The sequence below is a fragment of the Cherax quadricarinatus genome, chromosome 34, assembly GCF_038502225.1.
Source record: "Cherax quadricarinatus isolate ZL_2023a chromosome 34, ASM3850222v1, whole genome shotgun sequence".
NCBI lineage: Eukaryota > Metazoa > Arthropoda > Malacostraca > Decapoda > Parastacidae > Cherax > Cherax quadricarinatus.
Genome location: NC_091325.1, coordinates 1,254,448 through 1,272,682, shown reverse-complemented (window position 1 = coordinate 1,272,682; position 18,235 = coordinate 1,254,448). Strand labels below are relative to the sequence as shown.

The following is an 18,235-nucleotide window of genomic DNA, read 5'->3' as shown; positions in this document are numbered from 1 at the left end:
AAAATTTTTTTGGGTTTTTTGGGAAAAAAACCCCCAAAAAAAAAAAAAATTTTTTTTTAAAACCCCCTTTTTTGGGCCTTTTTTTTTAAAAAAAATTTTTTTTTAAAAGGGGGGGCCCCCGGGGTTTTTCCCGGGGGGCCCCCAAAAAATTTTTTTTAAAAAATTTTTTTTTGGGGTTTTTTTTTTTTTTAAAAAAAAAAAAAAACCCCCCTTTTAAATTTTTTTTTTTTAAAAAAAAAATTTTAAAATTTTTTTTCCCCCAAAAATTTTTTTTTTTTTAAAAAATTTTTTTTTTAAATTGGGGGCCCCCCCCCCGGGGGGGGGTTTAAACCCCCCCCCGGGGGAAAAAAAAGGAAAACCCAAAAAAAAAAAAAAAATTTTTTTTGGGGGTTTTTTGGGAAGGGGGGAAAAAAAAGAAAAAAATTTTAAAAAAAAAAACCTTTTTCCCCCAAAAGGGGGGAAAAAAAAAAGGGGTTTTAAAAAAATTTGGGGAAAAAAAAATAAAAAGGGGGGAAAAAAAAAAATTTTTTAAAAAAAAAAAAAAATTTTTTTAAATTTAAATTTTTGGAAAAAAAGGTTTAAAAAAAAATAATTTTTTTTAGGAAAATTAAAGGGGAATTTTTAAAAAGGAAAAAAAAATTTTTAAAAAAAAGGGGTTTTGGGGGAAAAAAGAAAAAGAAAAAATTTTAAAAGGGGGAAAAAAAAATTTTCCCCCAAAAAAAAAAAAAAATTTAAAATTTTTTTTTTTAAAAAAAAGGGGGTCCCAAAAAAAAAAAAAAATAAAGGGAAAACCAAAAAAAATTTTTGGAAAAAAATTTTAAAAAAAAAAAAAAAAAAAAAGGGAGGGGGGGGTTTGGGGTTTTTAATTTCCCCCTTTTTTTTTTTTAAAAAAAAAAAAATTGGGGAAAAAAAAATTTTTTTAAAAAAAAAAAAGGGTTTTTAAAAAAAAAAAAATTTTTTTTTAGGAAAATTGGTTTTTAAAAATTTAAAAAAATTTAAAAAAAAGGAATTTGGGTTTTTTAAAAAAAGGGGGGGGGGGAAAGGGGGGGAAAAAAAATTTTTAAAAAAAATTTTTTTTTAAAAAAAAAATGGGGGGGGGAAAAAAAAAAAGGGGGAAAGGGAAAAGGGGGAAATTTTAAAAAAAGGGGGGGGGTTTTTTTTTTAAAAAAAAAAAAAATTTGGGGTTTTTTTCCCCCTTAAACCAAAAAAGGTTTGGGTTTTTAAAAAAGGGGGGGGTTTTAAAAAAGGGGGGGAAAAAAAAAATTTTTAAAAAAAATTTTTGGGGGGTTTTATTTTGGGGAAAAGGGGGAAAAAAAAATTTTAAAAAATTTTTTTAAAAAAAAATTAAACTTTGGGAAAAAATTAAAAAAGGGGGGGTTTTTTAAATTTTTTTTTTTTTTTTTTGGGGGGGGGGGGAAAAAAAAAAAGGGGGGGTTTTTTTTGGGGGGGGGGAAACCCCCCCTTTTTCCCCCGGGGAAAAAATTTTAAAAAAATTTTGGGGTTTTTTTTTGTTTTTAAATTTAAAAAAAAATTTTAAGGGGGAAAAAAAAAAAAAAAAATTTTTTAAAAAAGGGGGGCCCCCCGGGGTTTTTAAAAAAAAAAAAATTTTTTTAAAAGGAAATTTTTTCCCCCCTTTTTTAAAAAAAAAACCCCCCCCAAAAAACCCCTTTTTAAAGGGGGGTTTTTAAAAAAGTTGGGAAAATTTAATTTTAAAAAAAAAAATTTTTCCCAAAAATTTTTAAAAAATTTTTTTTTTTAAAAAATTTAAAAAAAAAAGGAAAAAAAGGGTTTTTGGGGGGGGAAAAAAAAAAAAACCCTTTTTTTCCCCCTTTTTAAAAATTTTTTAGGGTTTAAAAATTGGAAATTTTTTAAAAAGGGAATTTTAAAAAAAAAAAAATTTTTAAAAAAAAGGGGGGGGGGGAAAAAAAAAAAAAAAATTTTTTTTTTTTTTGGGGGGGGGGGAAACCTTTTTTTGGGGGGGGCCCCCGGGGGGGGGTTTTTTTTTAAAAAAAAAGGGGGGGGGGAAAAAAAAAAATTTTTCCCAAAAAAAAAAAAAATTTTCCCCCAAAAAAAAGGGGGGAAAGTTTAAACCCCCAAGGGGAAAATTTTTAAAAAAAAAAAGGGGGGGGGTTTTTTATTTTAAAAAAAAAAAAAAAAAAAAAAGGGAATTTTAAGTTTTTGGGGGGGGGGGGGGTGTTTAAAGGGGGAGGGGTTTTTTTGGGGAAAAAAAAAAAAAAAAAAAAAAACCCCCCCCCGGGGTTTTTTATTTGGGGGGGGTTTTTTTTAAAAAAGGGGGGGGAAAAAAGGTTTTGGGGGGGCTTTGGGGGGGGGGGGGGGTTTTTTTTTTTTTTTGGGGGTTTTTTAAAAGGGGGGGGTTTTTTTTTTTGAAAGGGGCCCCTTAAAAAAGGGGAAAATTTAAAAAAAAATTTTTGGGGGGTTTAAAAAAATTTTTGGGGGGGGAAAAGGGGGGGTTTTGGGGGTTTTTTTTGGGGGGGGGGAAAATTTAAAAAATAAAAAAAAAAAAAAAAAAAATTTAAAACCCCAAAACCCCAAAAAAAAAATTTGGGGAAAAAAAAAAAAAAAAAAAAAAAGGGGCTAGGAAAAAAGGGAAAAAGGGGGGAAATTTTAAAAAAAAAATTTTTTTTAAAAAAAAAAAAAAAAAAACCCCCCCCTTTTTTTTCCCAAAAATTTTTTTGGTTTTAATTTGAAAAAAAAAAAAAAAAACCAAATGGTTTTTTTAAAAAAAAACCCCCCAAAAAAGGGGGAAAAAATTTTTTTTTTTGGGGGGGGGGAAAATTTTTGGGGGCCCCCCAAAACCCCAAAAATTTTCCCCCCCCCTTTTTTTTAAAAAAGGGGTTTTTAAAAAAAAAAGGGGGAATTTTCCCCAAAAAATTTTTTTTAAAAAAAGGGGGAAAAAGGGGGCCCCCCCAAAAAAAGGGGAAATTTTAAAAAAAAAACCGGGGGGGGCAAAAAAAAACCCCAAAAAACTTTTAAAAAGAAAAGGGGTTGGTTTCCCTTTTTTAAAAAAAAACTTTTTTTTCCCCTTTTTTTTTTAAAAAAAATTTTTTGAAAATCAAAACCCCTTTTTCCCAAAAAAACCCTTTTTTTTAAAAAAATTTTTTTTGTTAAAAAAAACCCCAAAAAAGGGGGGGAAAAAACCCCCCCAAAAAAAAAAAAGGGGGGGTTTTTTTTGGGGGGAAAAAGGGGCCCCCCTTAAAAAATTTTGGGGTTTTTTTTAAAAAAAATTTTTTTTCCCCCCAAAAAAATTTTAATTTTTTTTTAAAAATTTTTTTTAAAATTTTTTTGGGGGGTTTTTTTTTTTTGGGGGGTTTGGGGAAAAAAAAAAAACCCCAAAATTTTTTTTTTCCCAAAAAAAAAAATTTTTAAAAAATTTAAAAGGGGGGGTTTTTTAAAAATTTTAAAATTTTTTTCCCTTTTTTTAAATTTTAAATTTTTTCCCGGGGGTTTTGAATTATGATCCCCACACACTTTGGACAAGACAATTATTAAGTAAATGATGGTGAATGTGCCTTTCTGAATCACTCCACTTTAATGAAAAATGGCCAGTGTACAGTAGCTTGAAGAGAATATAATAGTCAGTCTGTTACTGTACACTATTTGTAGCAAACTAAATTTAAAGCTGATATCCTTCATTTATACATCCTCTTGGTCATTCTATTCTGCTTTATCCTTCCTAAATGCCAAAAAAGAAAAAATTCCTCCTCTGGCCTCTGAATACCTTTCATAACCCCACATACAGTAGTTATCAAATTTGTACACACTGAATTCTTTGCATAATATTCACACCAAACATCGTTCTCAAAAACATCCCCACTGCCTTCTCTCTCCTTGCTGCATATCACAACACATGGGGAACAGGAGGTACATCAGGTATAGTCAAAGGGGATGGCAGCCCTAATTCCTTGAACCAAGAGCCTTTTACTAGCATCACGGAAACCACCTCAAAAGAATTAAATCATAGAACTCATTTTCACAAGGAAAAAATATTGATCTTTTTTTTCTTTAACACATTGGCTGTCTCCCACAAAAATTTTTCTTCTTTTAACATATAGTAATTTATACAGGAGAGGGGGTTACTAGCTTCTTGCTCACAGCATTTTAGTTGCCTCTTACAACATGCATGGCTTACAGAGGAAGGATTCTTCTCCACTTCCCCATGGATAAGTACATACCTGGAGAGAGTCCCGGGGGTCAATGCCCCCACGGCCCGGTCTGTGACCAGGCCTCATACATGTTTATTGATGTACATGTGATGAGTTCCTATATGCTATGAACAACTTAGTGAGAAATGTGACTAATATTTATCATATCAAAACAAATTTTACAAATCTTTTCAATTATCCTCAATGATCTAGTCTAGTCAATGAAGTCACTTACCCTGAACTGCCCATATGACAGGGAGTGCCTCAGCGAAGATGCTTCGGTTGGGGGCATCGGGCAGGTCAGACAAAAAATACCCAAATATTGGATATCTTTTCAAACTCATTACAAACTGGATAAGAAAATAAATTACAGAATAGAAGTTATATAATAAAAAAAAAAAAAAAAAAAATTAAAAAAAAATTTAGGCAATTCGTCCTTTCAAGGGATGTTCCTTGTGGGCATTGTAACCCGTAGAATAACATACAGGTAACAAGAACACTACAGCATAAATGTTGAAAGGATAACCTTATCAAGTCCATCATTAAAAAGGCCTTATAAAAGCTGGCAATTGAGCTAAAAATTATCCAATACGTAAAGGCTTGCTTTTCTGTGTGCTTTGTTTTATCTGCTTGAACCCTGTTAATAACCCAAATATAGTGAGGTAGATGATGAACTGGTCATAGCTTATATTACATATGGTGAGGTAGATGATGAGCTGGTCATAGCTTATATTACATATGGTGAGGTAGATGATGAGCTGGTCATAGCTTATATTACATATGGTGAGGTAGATGATACTCTCACATCTGCATGCCTCCAGCAAGACAGAGATAGCGTGAATGATGGTGAAAGTGTTTCTTTTTTGGGTCACCCTGCCTTGGTGGGAGACAGCCAGCATCTTAAATAAAAAAAAATTATACCTACCTCACTATATTTATGATATAATATTCTGTTAATAATCAATTTGATCAAGTATCAAAAAATCTGCAATTTTAATTCACTGTTATCAATTGTGATTCTTGCTCTTATGCAATTACCAAAATAATTTTAACTTTAAATAACTTTTATTTTTAATTCACATGTACAGCACTTACATTTTTCATTTTATTATCTACCAACTTCTACTGTATCTCAGCCTCCACTATGAGAATTTTAAAATAGAAACATACAACATTAAAATAGAAACATACTTTACATTAAAGGATTTTGAAATCTTTCTTATCCACATTTCAAAGACAATCCTAATATTTCATAAATTCTGGTGTCTATATAAACAGCAAAAGAATTTTAAATTTCTTTGACAAATCTATAACATGTGTGGTTAATCAGCTTGAGAAGATGAAAGTCTTCAAAGTAAAAATTATAACAAGACTGTATAACAACCATTAGTAACTTAGTCCAGCTGGTCAACTGGAATTTGGTTATTGAGCAACATGAAGCCGTATAAACGAGGAAAAAATAAAAGCCGCGTACACTGATTACCCTTTCCTTGAGTGGAACAGGTGGCGGCTTCTCAACTTCATTTTTATTGACATCAGTCAAGGCAGTTGTCTCAACTGGCAGGGGAGGTACACTAGGGAGGCTCTCTGGACAGTTTTGTCGGCGGAGCCTTTCACAGAATTTACGAATCAGGTTGAGAGATGGGTTCACGATGCCTAACCAGTTCCGTGGATGGCCACCTAAGAGTCAAGAGACTTTCAATGTAATGAATATTTGTACCATTTAAACTGTCATATAATGTGAGTGAACATTTTTGTATTAATACATTGTTCAACTTTGACAATTTTCTTCTTCTTATTCTTTTTAGTAATCTTTACAGGAAAAGGGGTTACTAGCCCATTGTTCCCGGCATTTTAGTTGACTTTTACAACACGCATGGCTTACGGAGGAAAGATTCTTATTCCACTTCCCCATGGACATAAAAGGAAAAGTAATAAGACCAAGAACTATTAAGATAAAATCAAAGAAAACTCAGATGAGTGTGTATAAATAAACATGTACATGTATGTGTAGTGTGACCTAAGTGTAAGTAGAAGTAGCAAGACGTACCTGTAATCTTGCATATTTATGAGACAGACAAAAGACACCAGCAATCCTACCATCATGTAAAACAATTACAGGCTTTCCTTTTACACTCACTTGGCAGGACGGTAGTACCTCCCTGGGTGGTTGCTGTCTACCAACCTACTACCATAGAAGAGAGGGAGAATACTTCCCGGTAAAAGTAGGTCTTAGACAGGGATGTGTAATGTCACCATGGTTGTTTAATATATTTATAGATGGGGTTGTAAAAGAAGTAAATGCTAGGGTGTTTGGGAGAGGGGTGGGATTAAATTACGGGGAATCAAATTCAAAATGGGAACTGACACAGTTACTTTTTGCTGATAATACTGTGCTTATGGGAGATTCTAAAGAAAAATTGCAAAGGTTAGTGGATGAGTTTGAGAATGTGTGTAAAGGTAAAAAGTTGAAAGTGAACATAGAAAAGAGTAAGGTGATGAGGGTATCAAATGATTTAGATAAAGAAAAACTGGATATCAAATTGGGGAGGAGGAGTATGGAAGAAGTGAATGTTTTCAGATACTTGGGAGTTGACATGTCGGCGGATGGGTTTATGAAGGATGAGGTTAATCATAGAATTGATGAGGGAAAAAAGGCGAGTGGTGCGTTGAGGTATATGTGGAGTCAAAAAACATTATCTATGGAGGCAAAGAAGGGAATGTATGAAAGTATAGTAGTACCAATACTCTTATATGGATGTGAAGCTTGGGTGGTAAATGCAGCAGCGAGGAGATGGTTGGAGGCAGTGGAGATGTCCTGTCTAAGGGCAATGTGTGGTGTAAATATTATGCAGAAAATTCGGAGTGTGGATATTAGGAGAAGGTGTGGAGTTAATAAAAGCATTAATCAGAGGGCAGAAGAGGGGTTGTTGAGGTGGTTTGGTCATTTAGAGAGAATGGATCAAAGTAGAATGACATGGAAAGCATATAAATCTATAGGGAAAGGAAGGAGGGGTAGGGGTCGTCCTCGAAAGGGTTGGAAAGAGGGGGTAAAGGAGGTTTTGTGGGCAAGGGGCTTGGACTTCCAGCAAGCGTGCATGAGTGTGTTAGATAGGAGTGAATGAGACGAATGATACTTGGGACCTGACGATCTGTTGGAATGTGAGCAGGGTAATATTTAGTGAAGGGATTCAGGGAAACCGGTTATTTTCATATAGTCGGACTTGAGTCCTGGAAATGGGAAGTACAATGCCTGCACTTTAAAGGAGGAGTTTTGGGATATTGGCAGTTTGGAGGGATATGTTGTGTATCTTTATATGTGTATGCTTCTAGACTGTTGTATTCTGAGCACCTCTGCAAAAACAGTGATAATGTGTGAGTGTGGTGAAAGTGTTGAATGATGATGAAAGTATTTTCTTTTTGGGGATTTTCTTTCTTTTTTGGGTCACCCTGCCTCGGTGGGAGACGGCCGACTTGTTGAAAAAAAAAAAAAAAAAAAAAAAAAAAAAAAAAAAAAAAAAAAAAAAACCATTGTTCAAGTGGAACAACCTGGCTGACTGATGGCGAAAACTTGGGAGCGTCTTGAAAGGTTCCGGGGATCTGAAGATGCCAGTGACTTGAGGTCCCAGAAGGCTAGAACTTGGAGAATGCCAGACGAACTGAGAGCATTACACAGCCTCCATGAGTCTCCATCAGCATCAGGGTTGTTGTCTTCTGCACTAGCAACCGGAATTTCAAAAGGCTGATAAAAAAATTCACACATTAAAAAAAATCATCAACCCTTCACAAAAATATGATGCGGTAACGTAATGTCTGAAACAGTAGAAAAAAAAAGTATTTTATGCCTTATAGTGAGCTAACGACTGTGGAAATTAACACAGCATTAATTCTTTAAAGTGACCAATATTCAGCAAATTATATAATTTAGTTAATCAGACTGACATTCAAATGCAAGATGGCTCACGAAGACTATCAGGCTACAATAGGAAGAATCAAATGTAAAACCTTGAGTTACAAGAGTTCAATTTAACATATTTTGGACTTAAGAGATGTTATCGAGGTATCACCGCACAATTCTTAAGTGACTTATAAGGAAGAATATCAGTCACTGTGTTTGGAGAAAAGAATGTTATCCCCTATGAAAGAAAATACAATGCAAATGACAGAAAATCCTTTATTAATGAAGAGTAGAAGACAGTATCACCATCATGTTACATAACCTCCGAATTGAAATCACTGGATGTAGCAACATTATGGCATTTCTATATCTTTGTAATAATGGTTTTTCTATTGTTTATTTTTGCATCACTGCAAAATTATTAAGTTCACCACATAATGTCTGTTGTAACTAACCTCTGTTATGAAGATATGGAAGAGCTGTGAGAAGAGGGAGAGGCTGATGGCCAGGAGCACTGTGGCTAAAAGTGTCATCATCATCAGTGGCAAGTCAAATATCACCACCCAATCTTGCCACTTCCCATTATTAACCAAACTTATCAATATTGCTGAAAAATAATAAACATCAGATAAGAAAATGAAGAGAGAATAAAAATGCCACTTATAAAATTTCCATTTCCATTTTGGGTAGCTTTAAGAAGAGACTGGACAAATATATGAGTGGGAGGGGCTGGGTTTGATTGGTGTCATGGGGTACGGGAGTTATTTCTTGGGTGGCTTTAGGTAGAGATCGTTTTGATAAGGACCTGCCTCGTATGGGCCAGTAGGCCTTCTGCAGAGTTCCTACATTCTTATGTTCATCAACTTCTAGTTTTCAAAATTGCCCAAAGGCTAATTTTTCTGCAAGAGATTTCCTCTAGTTATCTTTCATATTTTTTTCTTAATTTCTACAATATTTTAATTAGTTATTTATTTCAGTGAATCAATTATTGTTAGCTTCTACAATGGAGTGTCACACATGTACAGAAATAACATTCTGATTCATCTGCTTAAACCAAATGAATCAATTAGTAAATGGGAGAGCATCCCATTTTCTTCCTTATGTATCGTACATTTTTTTTTATTATATCGTCCATCTTCCACCAAGAAAGGGTAGCCCTGAAAAACGAAATGTTCACCATCATTTAATTAACAGCTGTCTTGCAGAAGTACAGACATCACAATCAAATGATATTCTGAACTACAGCATTCCCACCTCACCTTCAGAGTGCAGACACAGTACTTCTCACCTCCAGGACTCAAATTCAGCTAACCAGTTTCCCTTAATCCCTTCATAAATGTTAACTGGTTCACACTCCAACACCATGTAAAGCCCATAAAACTATTTGACTCCAAGCACCACAATCAACCATACATACTTGATGGATGCTATATCAACAAAAATCACCCCATATCTCTTCATATAAAGGTGAATACAGGAAAGAGTAAGGTTATGAGGATAACAAAAAGATTAGGTGATGAAAGATTGAATATCAGATTGGAGGGAGAGAGTATGGAGGAGGTGAACGTATTCAGATATTTGGGAGTGGACGTGTCAGCGGATGGGTCTATGAAAGATGAGGTGAATCATAGAATTGATGAGGGAAAAAGAGTGAGTGGTGCACTTAGGAGTCTGTGGAGACAAAGAACTTTGTCCTTGGAGGCAAAGAGGGGAATGTATGAGAGTATAGTTTTACCAACGCTCTTATATGGGTGTGAAGCGTGGGTGATGAATGTTGCAGCGAGGAGAAGGCTGGAGGCAGTGGAGATGTCATGTCTGAGGGCAATGTGTGGTGTGAATATAATGCAGAGAATTCGTAGTTTGGAAGTTAGGAGGAGGTGCGGGATTACCAAAACTGTTGTCCAGAGGGCTGAGGAAGGGTTGTTGAGGTGGTTCGGACATGTAGAGAGAATGGAGCGAAACAGAATGACTTCAAGAGTGTATCAGTCTGTAGTGGAAGGAAGGCGGGGTAGGGGTCGGCCTAGGAAGGGTTGGAGGGAGGGGGTAAAGGAGGTTTTGTGTGCGAGGGGCTTGGACTTCCAGCAGGCATGCGTGAGCGTGTTTGATAGGAGTGAATGGAGACAAATGGTTTTTAATACTTGACGTGCTGTTGGAGTGTGAGCAAAGTAACATTTATGAAGGGGTTCAGGGAAACCGGCAGGCCGGACTTGAGTCCTGGAGATGGGAAGTACAGTGCCTGCACTCTGAAGGAGGGGTGTTAATGTTGCAGTTTAAAAACTGTAGTGTAAAGCACCCTTCTGGCAAGACAGTGATGGAGTGAATGATGGTGAAAGTTTTTCTTTTTCGGGCCACCCTGCCTTGGTGGGAATCGGCCAGTGTGATAATAAAAATAAATAAATCTCTTCAACCTACTCGTGTGTGCTCTTTCTCTCATTTACTGTCCCTTCTCTCTTACTCACTGCTGCCTTATGCTCTGACTGTAGCTATTGCTAAATAATGGTCCACACATCAGCTGCTCTTCTAAAAACATACACAACCAGAAATCTACCCATTATCCTTTTATCCACCACTTTATTTAATACAACAATTTATAAACCTTTGTTTAATTTAAATTGAAATAAAAAACTCATAAGCAGCATCAATAATATCTGTCACTGCATGATGAAACACCTATATTAACAAGTTAATATTTACAGAAACCAGTGAAAATGCTTGTATTGTACTACTTACAAAGAGCCATATAAAATCCAATGGCAAACAAAAACGAAAGTTTGCTGGCTCCATAGCTATTGCAAGCTTCTCGCATGCTCCGTAAACTGAGGCTGGCCTTGATCAACTGCAGCTTTCTTGGGTGTGCAGGGAGAGGTGTCACTAGGTTCCCATTAGCCATGAAGTACTTATAGGCATAGTGATAACCTACATAGGCGCCCATAAAGATTATGACAGACTTGCGTTTATAACACATGATATCCCTGAAGAGAGAAGTACAGCACATATTAAAATGCATACTGTTAAAACCATGGATATATGTATTCTCTACATCCAATAGTTACAAAACCTGACAATAATCAAACTTCAAAATGTTCTGATCAGCAGCAAATACCCAAATAAATAGAACAGATATTTCTGCCACTAAAAGTAAATATGAAGCATACACACAAATAAATTTTTATTAAATTCATAGAGGAAACATCGCAAACTATTTATACACATCTTTCAAGGGGCTTATAATTTTTTACACATTAACAGTTTAAGTAATGCTAATGCAAGCATTTGTTTTTTTTAACCACAGATTGAGGCAGGATGACCCGAAAAAGGAAGAAACAGTCATCACTCACTCTATCATTGTCTTGCCAGAGGCATGCCAATACTATAGTTCAAAAACTATAACATATCTCCACCCCTCCTTCAGAGTGCAGGCACTGTACTTACCACCTCCAGGACTCTAGCATTCTTTCATCTTTCAAGGCACCGGCCGTATCCCACTGAGGCGGGGTAGCCCAAAAGAAAACACGAAAGCTTCTCCTTTTACATTTAGTAATATATACAGGAGAAGGGGTGACTAGCTCCTTGCTCCTGGCATTTTAGTCGCCTCTTATGACATGCATGGCTTATGGAGGAAGAAGTCTGTTCCACTTCCCCATGGAGATAAGTGGAAATAAACAACAAGAACAAGAACTAGTAAGAAAAATAGAAGAAAACCTAGATGGGTGTGTATATACATACTTGTACAGGCATGTGTAGTGTGGCCTTAATGTAAGTAGAAGTAGCAAGATGTACCTGAAATCTTTCATGTTTATGAGACAGAAAAAGACACCAGCAATCCTACCATCATGCAAAACAATTACAGGCTTTCGTTTTACATTCACTTGGCAGGATGGTAGTACCTCCCTGGGCGGTTGCTGTCTACCAACCTACTAACTAGACTCTAGCATTGTTGGATAAAATACATTTAAGGGAATACATAGCTATAAGAAACTATACATAAAGTGTTACTAATTCCACCAAATGAACACTGGTAATCAACTTACCCAGACATGCATGGCATCAAGAGGAAGGGAAAGTCAGGATGTGCGAGTGATGTATAAAAATTGGCTAACAGGGCACAAGATGTCATGACCAGTCCACTTCTGAAGATTACAACTGGAGAAAGCATACGCCTCCACTTCTCTAGGCGGTTAAGTGGCACCCATGCACTTACTGAAAATCAAAGCAATTAACCAGTAGGATAAAAATGTATTCACAGAGTACAGTACTGTATTTCTTGTAATACAGTGACCATTTACCACCTAGGCAAGAAGACCCAAAGACAACATTTACCACTCTCAGACTAAAAGGACATGAAAGATTAAATAAAGACAATTTTTTCATATCTGCAACAGGAATAATGAGAAATCTTAGTTGTAAATTAAGAAAAAAGTGGAGCCGAAGGGATACCAGAAAGTTTTTCTTCCAACCAGAGTGATAGATCAATAGAATAAATTACAAAAGGATGTAATAAGTACTTCAAGTGCTGAAAATACTTTGTAAATAAACTTTACTTGTATAGTATTCTGCATTAAGTTATATTTCCTTCATAACATATAAAGAGTTATACGTATTAAATAATGTATTGAAATCAAAGCATCAGAAATGCCTCCACAACAACACAGTTAACAAACCTCTCTTAACACAATGACTAACATTAATGCTTACTGTGACATCATACATACCAGTATAGGATTTAATGTGGATGCGAGCCAGCATGATAAAACAGGCCGCCGGAACCACGAGACGTAGCAATTTTGTTGGATAGATACAAGATGTTACTAGATTTGAGATGATAATAACTGGATTCAGTATTCCTTGGGCAACAATTGTGTGATAGAGGTTGCAAACAGCCATTGGAGCAATCACCTGCAGAAGTAACAAGCATGCCAGGGCTCGCACGTATCTCCAAAGTAAGACCTGAAAATAAATTATCTGCCTTTGTAATTTATTAATTGAAATACAGTATAGCTTTTGACAAGTCATGATAGTACTGAAACGATCAAATAAATTAATCAGTGTATTAAAAAATGATTAGCTGGTAAATAATCTTTAATAACTGAATGACCTAGTCATCAAGTAATCTTTAAAATCAGTAATATTATTAGCAAATGCTAACCTAACACAAACTACCTAAAATAAACAAATTATGTTGAATAATTCGTGGCTGCTATATTTTATGTCACCGAACCTGCTGCCTGGTTAACTTAATATTGTCATCGGCTTGAAAAGTCACTGACTTTGCTAGATGTGAAAAGACTGTATAACCACAAGTTATTCAACACTAACTCAGTGTTTGTTAGGTTACTGCATGCTTCTAGTTTAATAAATAAATAAAATAAATAAATAAAGCTTAGATTTTTTAAATTATAATGTGTAAATTACCTAGGATAACCCAATATAGTCAAGGTGACTTATTTCCATATCCAGTATTCACAGATCCATTTTCTTGGATCAGAAGCTGCTCATAGGCAGTCAGTAATCTCCCTTGAGGGGTTTATCAAGTATAATAATCAGTGATACTGTACAATGTATATGTTTGATTATAATAATAATAATCATGGGGGAGTGCTAAACCAGTAGGATTATACAGCACATGTACTCACCTAGTTGTACTCACCTAGTTGAGGTTGCGGGGGTCGAGTCCGAGCTCCTGGCCCCGCCTCTCCACTGATCGCTACTAGGTCACTCTCCCTGAGCCGTGAGCTTTATCATACCTCTGCTTAAAGCTATGTATGGATCCTGCCTCCACTACATCGCTTCCCAAACTATTCCACTTACTGACTACTCTGTGGCTGAAGAAATACTTCCTAACATCCCTGTGATTCATCTGTGTCTTCAGCTTCCAACTGTGTCCCCTTGTTACTGTGTCCAATCTCTGGAACATCCTGTGGGGGGGATGGAAGGCATTCAGGCTCAATTCAGGGAACTGGAGCACAGATCCAATTCCCTAGATCAAGAGCCCCTCACCAACGTCAAGGAACCTCCCTTGAGGGGTGTAAATGTTTGAACAATTATAAGATAAGACAAGATACGATAAGATTTTATTCAGATTTTTAACTCGGGGAATGAAAGTTTTAGCCACCCAGGATAACCCAGGATAGGGAGGGTTAGCCACCCAGGATAACCCAGGATAGGCAGGGTTAGCCACCCAGGATAATCCAATAAAGTCAGTGCATCATCAAAGACTATCTTGTTTCCATTGTGGTCCTTCAATCTTGTCCCCCAGGATGCCACCCACACCAGTCCACTAATATCTAGGTACCTACTTACAGCTAGGTGAACAGTGACAGCAGGTGTGAGATGACTAACATCCAGGTACCTACTTACTGTTAGGTGAACAGGGGAAGCTGAGGACATACAAACTCAATAGAATATGTGTATTAATACGTAGCTCAGGTTTTTGCGTGATTTATTCCTTAAAATCACGAATATTAAAAGGGTTTTGCCATGGACACCTGAAGAGGGTTTCGGGGGCCAACGCCCCCACGACCCAGTGTGACCAGGCCTTGTGGTGGATCAGGACCTGATCAACCAGGCTGTTGGTTTACTTAAATTAAGGGGATGAGGTGTTTTCTAAGAATAACTTTGAATTGATTGGCAGACAGAGGACCTTTTAATGATTCAGACAATGAATTCCAGATCTTAGGACCTTTTACAAGAACTGAGGTTTAACACAGGTTGAGTCAGACACAAGGATGTCAGAGAGAGTTTTGTGTCTTGTGTTACATGTTCTGTAATAGCTATCAAGGGAAAGTGTCAGAGGAAGGTTAATGTTGGAATTTATTGTTCTATATATATTGTAGGTACAATAATGAGTACATATTTTGTATATTAAGTAAGTTGAAGCTCTTGAAGAGTGGGAAGTGTGTTGTCTGTCACTGGAATGACTGATAGTCTATACAGCAGCTGTTTTTGGGTTATTAATGGTTTAAGGTGATTTATTGTGGTAGATCCCCAGGTATAAACACCATAGATGAAATAACGGTAGATAATTGAGTGGAATAGTGTAACAAGTGTTGTTTGGGGTACATAGTACCCTAAGTAACTTTGCTCAGGTACATATATTCACACAAATTATCATACATAGTAATATATGTGTAAATTACCCAGCATAACCTCAAGAAAGTCAAAATGGCTTATTTTCATTGGGTCCTTGTAATATCTTATTATTTAAACCAGAAGTTAAAAAAAATATCTTGGAGTTATTATTATTTAGGCACAGGTACAAATAAATACAATTACCATACATAGTGTAAATTACTCTAGGATAACCAAAAAAATGTCAACCAAAAGTAACTTAATTCCATTACGGTCCTTAACTACTGTTTTAGGGACATATTTCAATTAATCAATCAAGTTTATCCTCTATAAAGAATACAATGTGGGAGTTTACATATAACAGAATATTGGTTACAATGTGTGGTTTACATATTATAAAATAGTAATTACAGAGAATGCCACTGTCATGCCTGACATGACTCGGCATCTCAGGCAGACTAAGATTAATTCAAACTTTATATTGGTACAGGTTATTATGGTAATATTAAAGGGAAGGTTCCTTGATGTTGGTGAGGGGCTCTTGATTTAGGGAATTGGATCTGTGCTTCAGTTCCCCGAATTAAGCCTGAATACCTTCCATATCCCCCCCCAGGCGCTGTATAACCCTAGGGGTTTAGCGCTTCCCCCTTGATTATAATAATAATAATTGATATTAAGATTTGGTAACTACATTAGTTGGTAAATTTAGCAATGAGAATAGTTTTGTCTTAATATTTCCATCAGTGTTCAAAGTTATTACAAGACATGACACTCACCTCACTGGTGAACAGTTCTTCAGGCTTCATATTGGCCACACACCTCAAATGTTCTTCAAATAATGGAAGAACACGTGAACAACCTAGAGAATTTGAACGTTGAGTTGGTCCCTGGTCCCTGGTCCCTGGTCCCTGGTCCCTGGTCCAGGTCTCGTGCACACCGTCACACAACTCTTGTACTTCACTCATGGTAAGACAAGATCAATTTATTACCCAGAAACTTTATATTTATGTAAGTTAGCAAGTAAGTTTATTTAGACACAGGTACACATAAGTACAATTATCATACATAAAGTAAATTATCCAGAATAATCCAGTAAACTCAAAAAGACTTATTTCCTCAGGTGTCCTTGTAATATCATATTATTAAAAATTTGAAAATTTAAAACATCTAAGTAACTTAACTGTGTGAAAATCAGTTAATAGGTTAACAGTGTATTTCTTATAAATAAAATCATTATAACTGGTAATGGTTAATGGAGCAAACAACAATAACTTATTACTAAGTTACTTACACTGACGTGTAACTAACTTAGCAATATATTTAGTTAGGTACAGCTACACCTAAATTACCTCGAATAACCCAAAAAAAGTCAGAAAAAGTGACATATTTCCACTAGGGTCCTTGTTCCCCTTTGTCTTACTGGAAGTAACTTAATATTTCCTTCATAATTCCCGCTCATATATAACCTGGAGCTTCATATAAACTATCTCAATAATGTCAGCTATTCTTAAATCAACTGTAGATTGTATTTTGTAGAAATAAAGTTGATCATTTACCATATATCAAGGTAATTTTCCAGTCAGTCCCTCAAGGTCCCTTGATGCTGGTTAGGGGCTCTTGATCCAGGGAATTGGATGTGCTACGCTTCCCTGAATTAACCCTGAATATCTTCCATCTCCCCCCAACAGGAACTATATAGTCCCTACGGGTTTACCTCTTCCCCATGATAATAATAATACATTATTTCAGCATGATACAATATTAATATAAAGGAAAATAACACTTGTGTGTACAAGCAGAAAGACCTTATATATACACACAATATATAAGGCCTTTCAGCCCTAAATTTACACCTTAAAAGGTGTAAATTTACACCTTAAAAGGTGTAAATTAAGGAGTTAAATAATGTAGAGACAGTAGTGAGAGGTGACACAAGTGTTAAGCTGGACTCCTGATAACTACCCTTGTGGTTTAGCGCTCCTCATAACTTTAATAATAAGTCAATAATCTAGTCTCACCAGTCATTATTTTCTTCCATGTGTTGAGTCCATCAGTCAGACTACAAGTGTATTATACAAGAATGTTGGTGCAGGATATACAGAAGATCTCGTGGCAGTACTTCAGAATGTATCCCTTCCAAGATATTCTCTGGCAGGTGAGTCATGTAGCATTATTATACTGATTATCATACTGATTATCATACCAAGATATTCTCTGGCAGGTGAGTCAGGCAACCATGTAGCATTATCATACTGATTATCATACTGATTATCATACAGGAGTATAATTATCATACAGGAGTATAATTATCATACAGGAGTATAATTATCATACAGGAGTATAATTATCATACAGGAGTATAATTATCATACAGGAGTATAATTATCATACAGGAGTATAATTATCGTACAGGAGTATAATTATCAATCATATATGAGTATAATTATCATACATAGTGATGTGTGTAAATTACCCAGGATAACAAAAACGTCACACAAAGTGACTTATTTCCACTGGTGTCCTTGTATTTCCACTGGTGTCCTTGTATTTCCACTGGTGTCCTTGTATTTCCAGTGGTGTCCTTGTATTTCCACTGGTGTCCTTGTATTTCCACTGGTGTCCTTGTATTTCCAGTGGTGTCCTTGTATTTCCAGTGGTGTCCTTGTATTTCCACTGGTGTCCTTGTATTTCCACTGGTGTCCTTGTATTTCTTATTTCCAGTGGGGTCTTTGTATTTCCAGTGGGGTCTTTGTATTTCCAGTGGGGTCTTTGTATTTCCAGTGTGGTCCTTGTATTTCCAGTGGGGTCTTTGTATTTCCAGTGGGGTCCTTGTATTTCCAGTGGGGTCCTTGTATTTCCAGTGGGGCCCTTGTATTTCCAGTGGGGTCTTTGTATTTCCAGTGGGGCCTTTGTATTTCCAGTGCGGTCCTTGTATTTCCAGTGTGGTCCTTGTATTTCCAGTGGAGTCCTTGTATTTTCAGTGGGGTCCTTGTATTTCAAGTGGGGTCCTTGTATTTCCAGTGGGGTCCTTGTATTTCAAGTGGAGTCCTTGTATTTCCAGTGAGGTCCTTGTATTTCAAGTGGGGTCCTTGTATTTTCAGTGGGG

General features: G+C 36.0%; 1 protein-coding gene across 3 annotated transcripts; it reads right to left on the bottom strand.

The window, feature by feature from the left end:
- Positions 1-4,375: 4,375 nt before the first annotated feature.
- Positions 4,376-17,269, bottom strand: Ndc1 (Nuclear division cycle 1). 3 transcript variants are annotated; one of them, XM_070091078.1, is made up of 9 exons: positions 17,148-17,269; positions 15,906-16,084; positions 12,774-13,008; positions 12,093-12,261; positions 10,792-11,033; positions 8,517-8,668; positions 7,713-7,905; positions 5,647-5,843; positions 4,376-4,513 (listed from the first exon to the last, which is right to left on the bottom strand). In XM_070091078.1, the coding sequence occupies exons 1-9, from the start codon at positions 17,152-17,154 to the stop codon at positions 4,391-4,393; spliced, it is 1,497 nt and encodes a 498-aa protein (XP_069947179.1). In that variant the 5' UTR covers positions 17,155-17,269; the 3' UTR covers positions 4,376-4,390. The 3 variants fall into 3 exon arrangements, with proteins under 3 accessions (XP_069947179.1, XP_069947178.1, XP_069947180.1); XM_070091077.1 differs by having other exon boundaries at positions 5,638-5,843; positions 17,148-17,268; XM_070091079.1 differs by lacking the exon at positions 17,148-17,269 and adding an exon at positions 13,870-13,976 and having other exon boundaries at positions 5,638-5,843; positions 15,906-15,946.
- Positions 17,270-18,235: the final 966 nt, after the last annotated feature.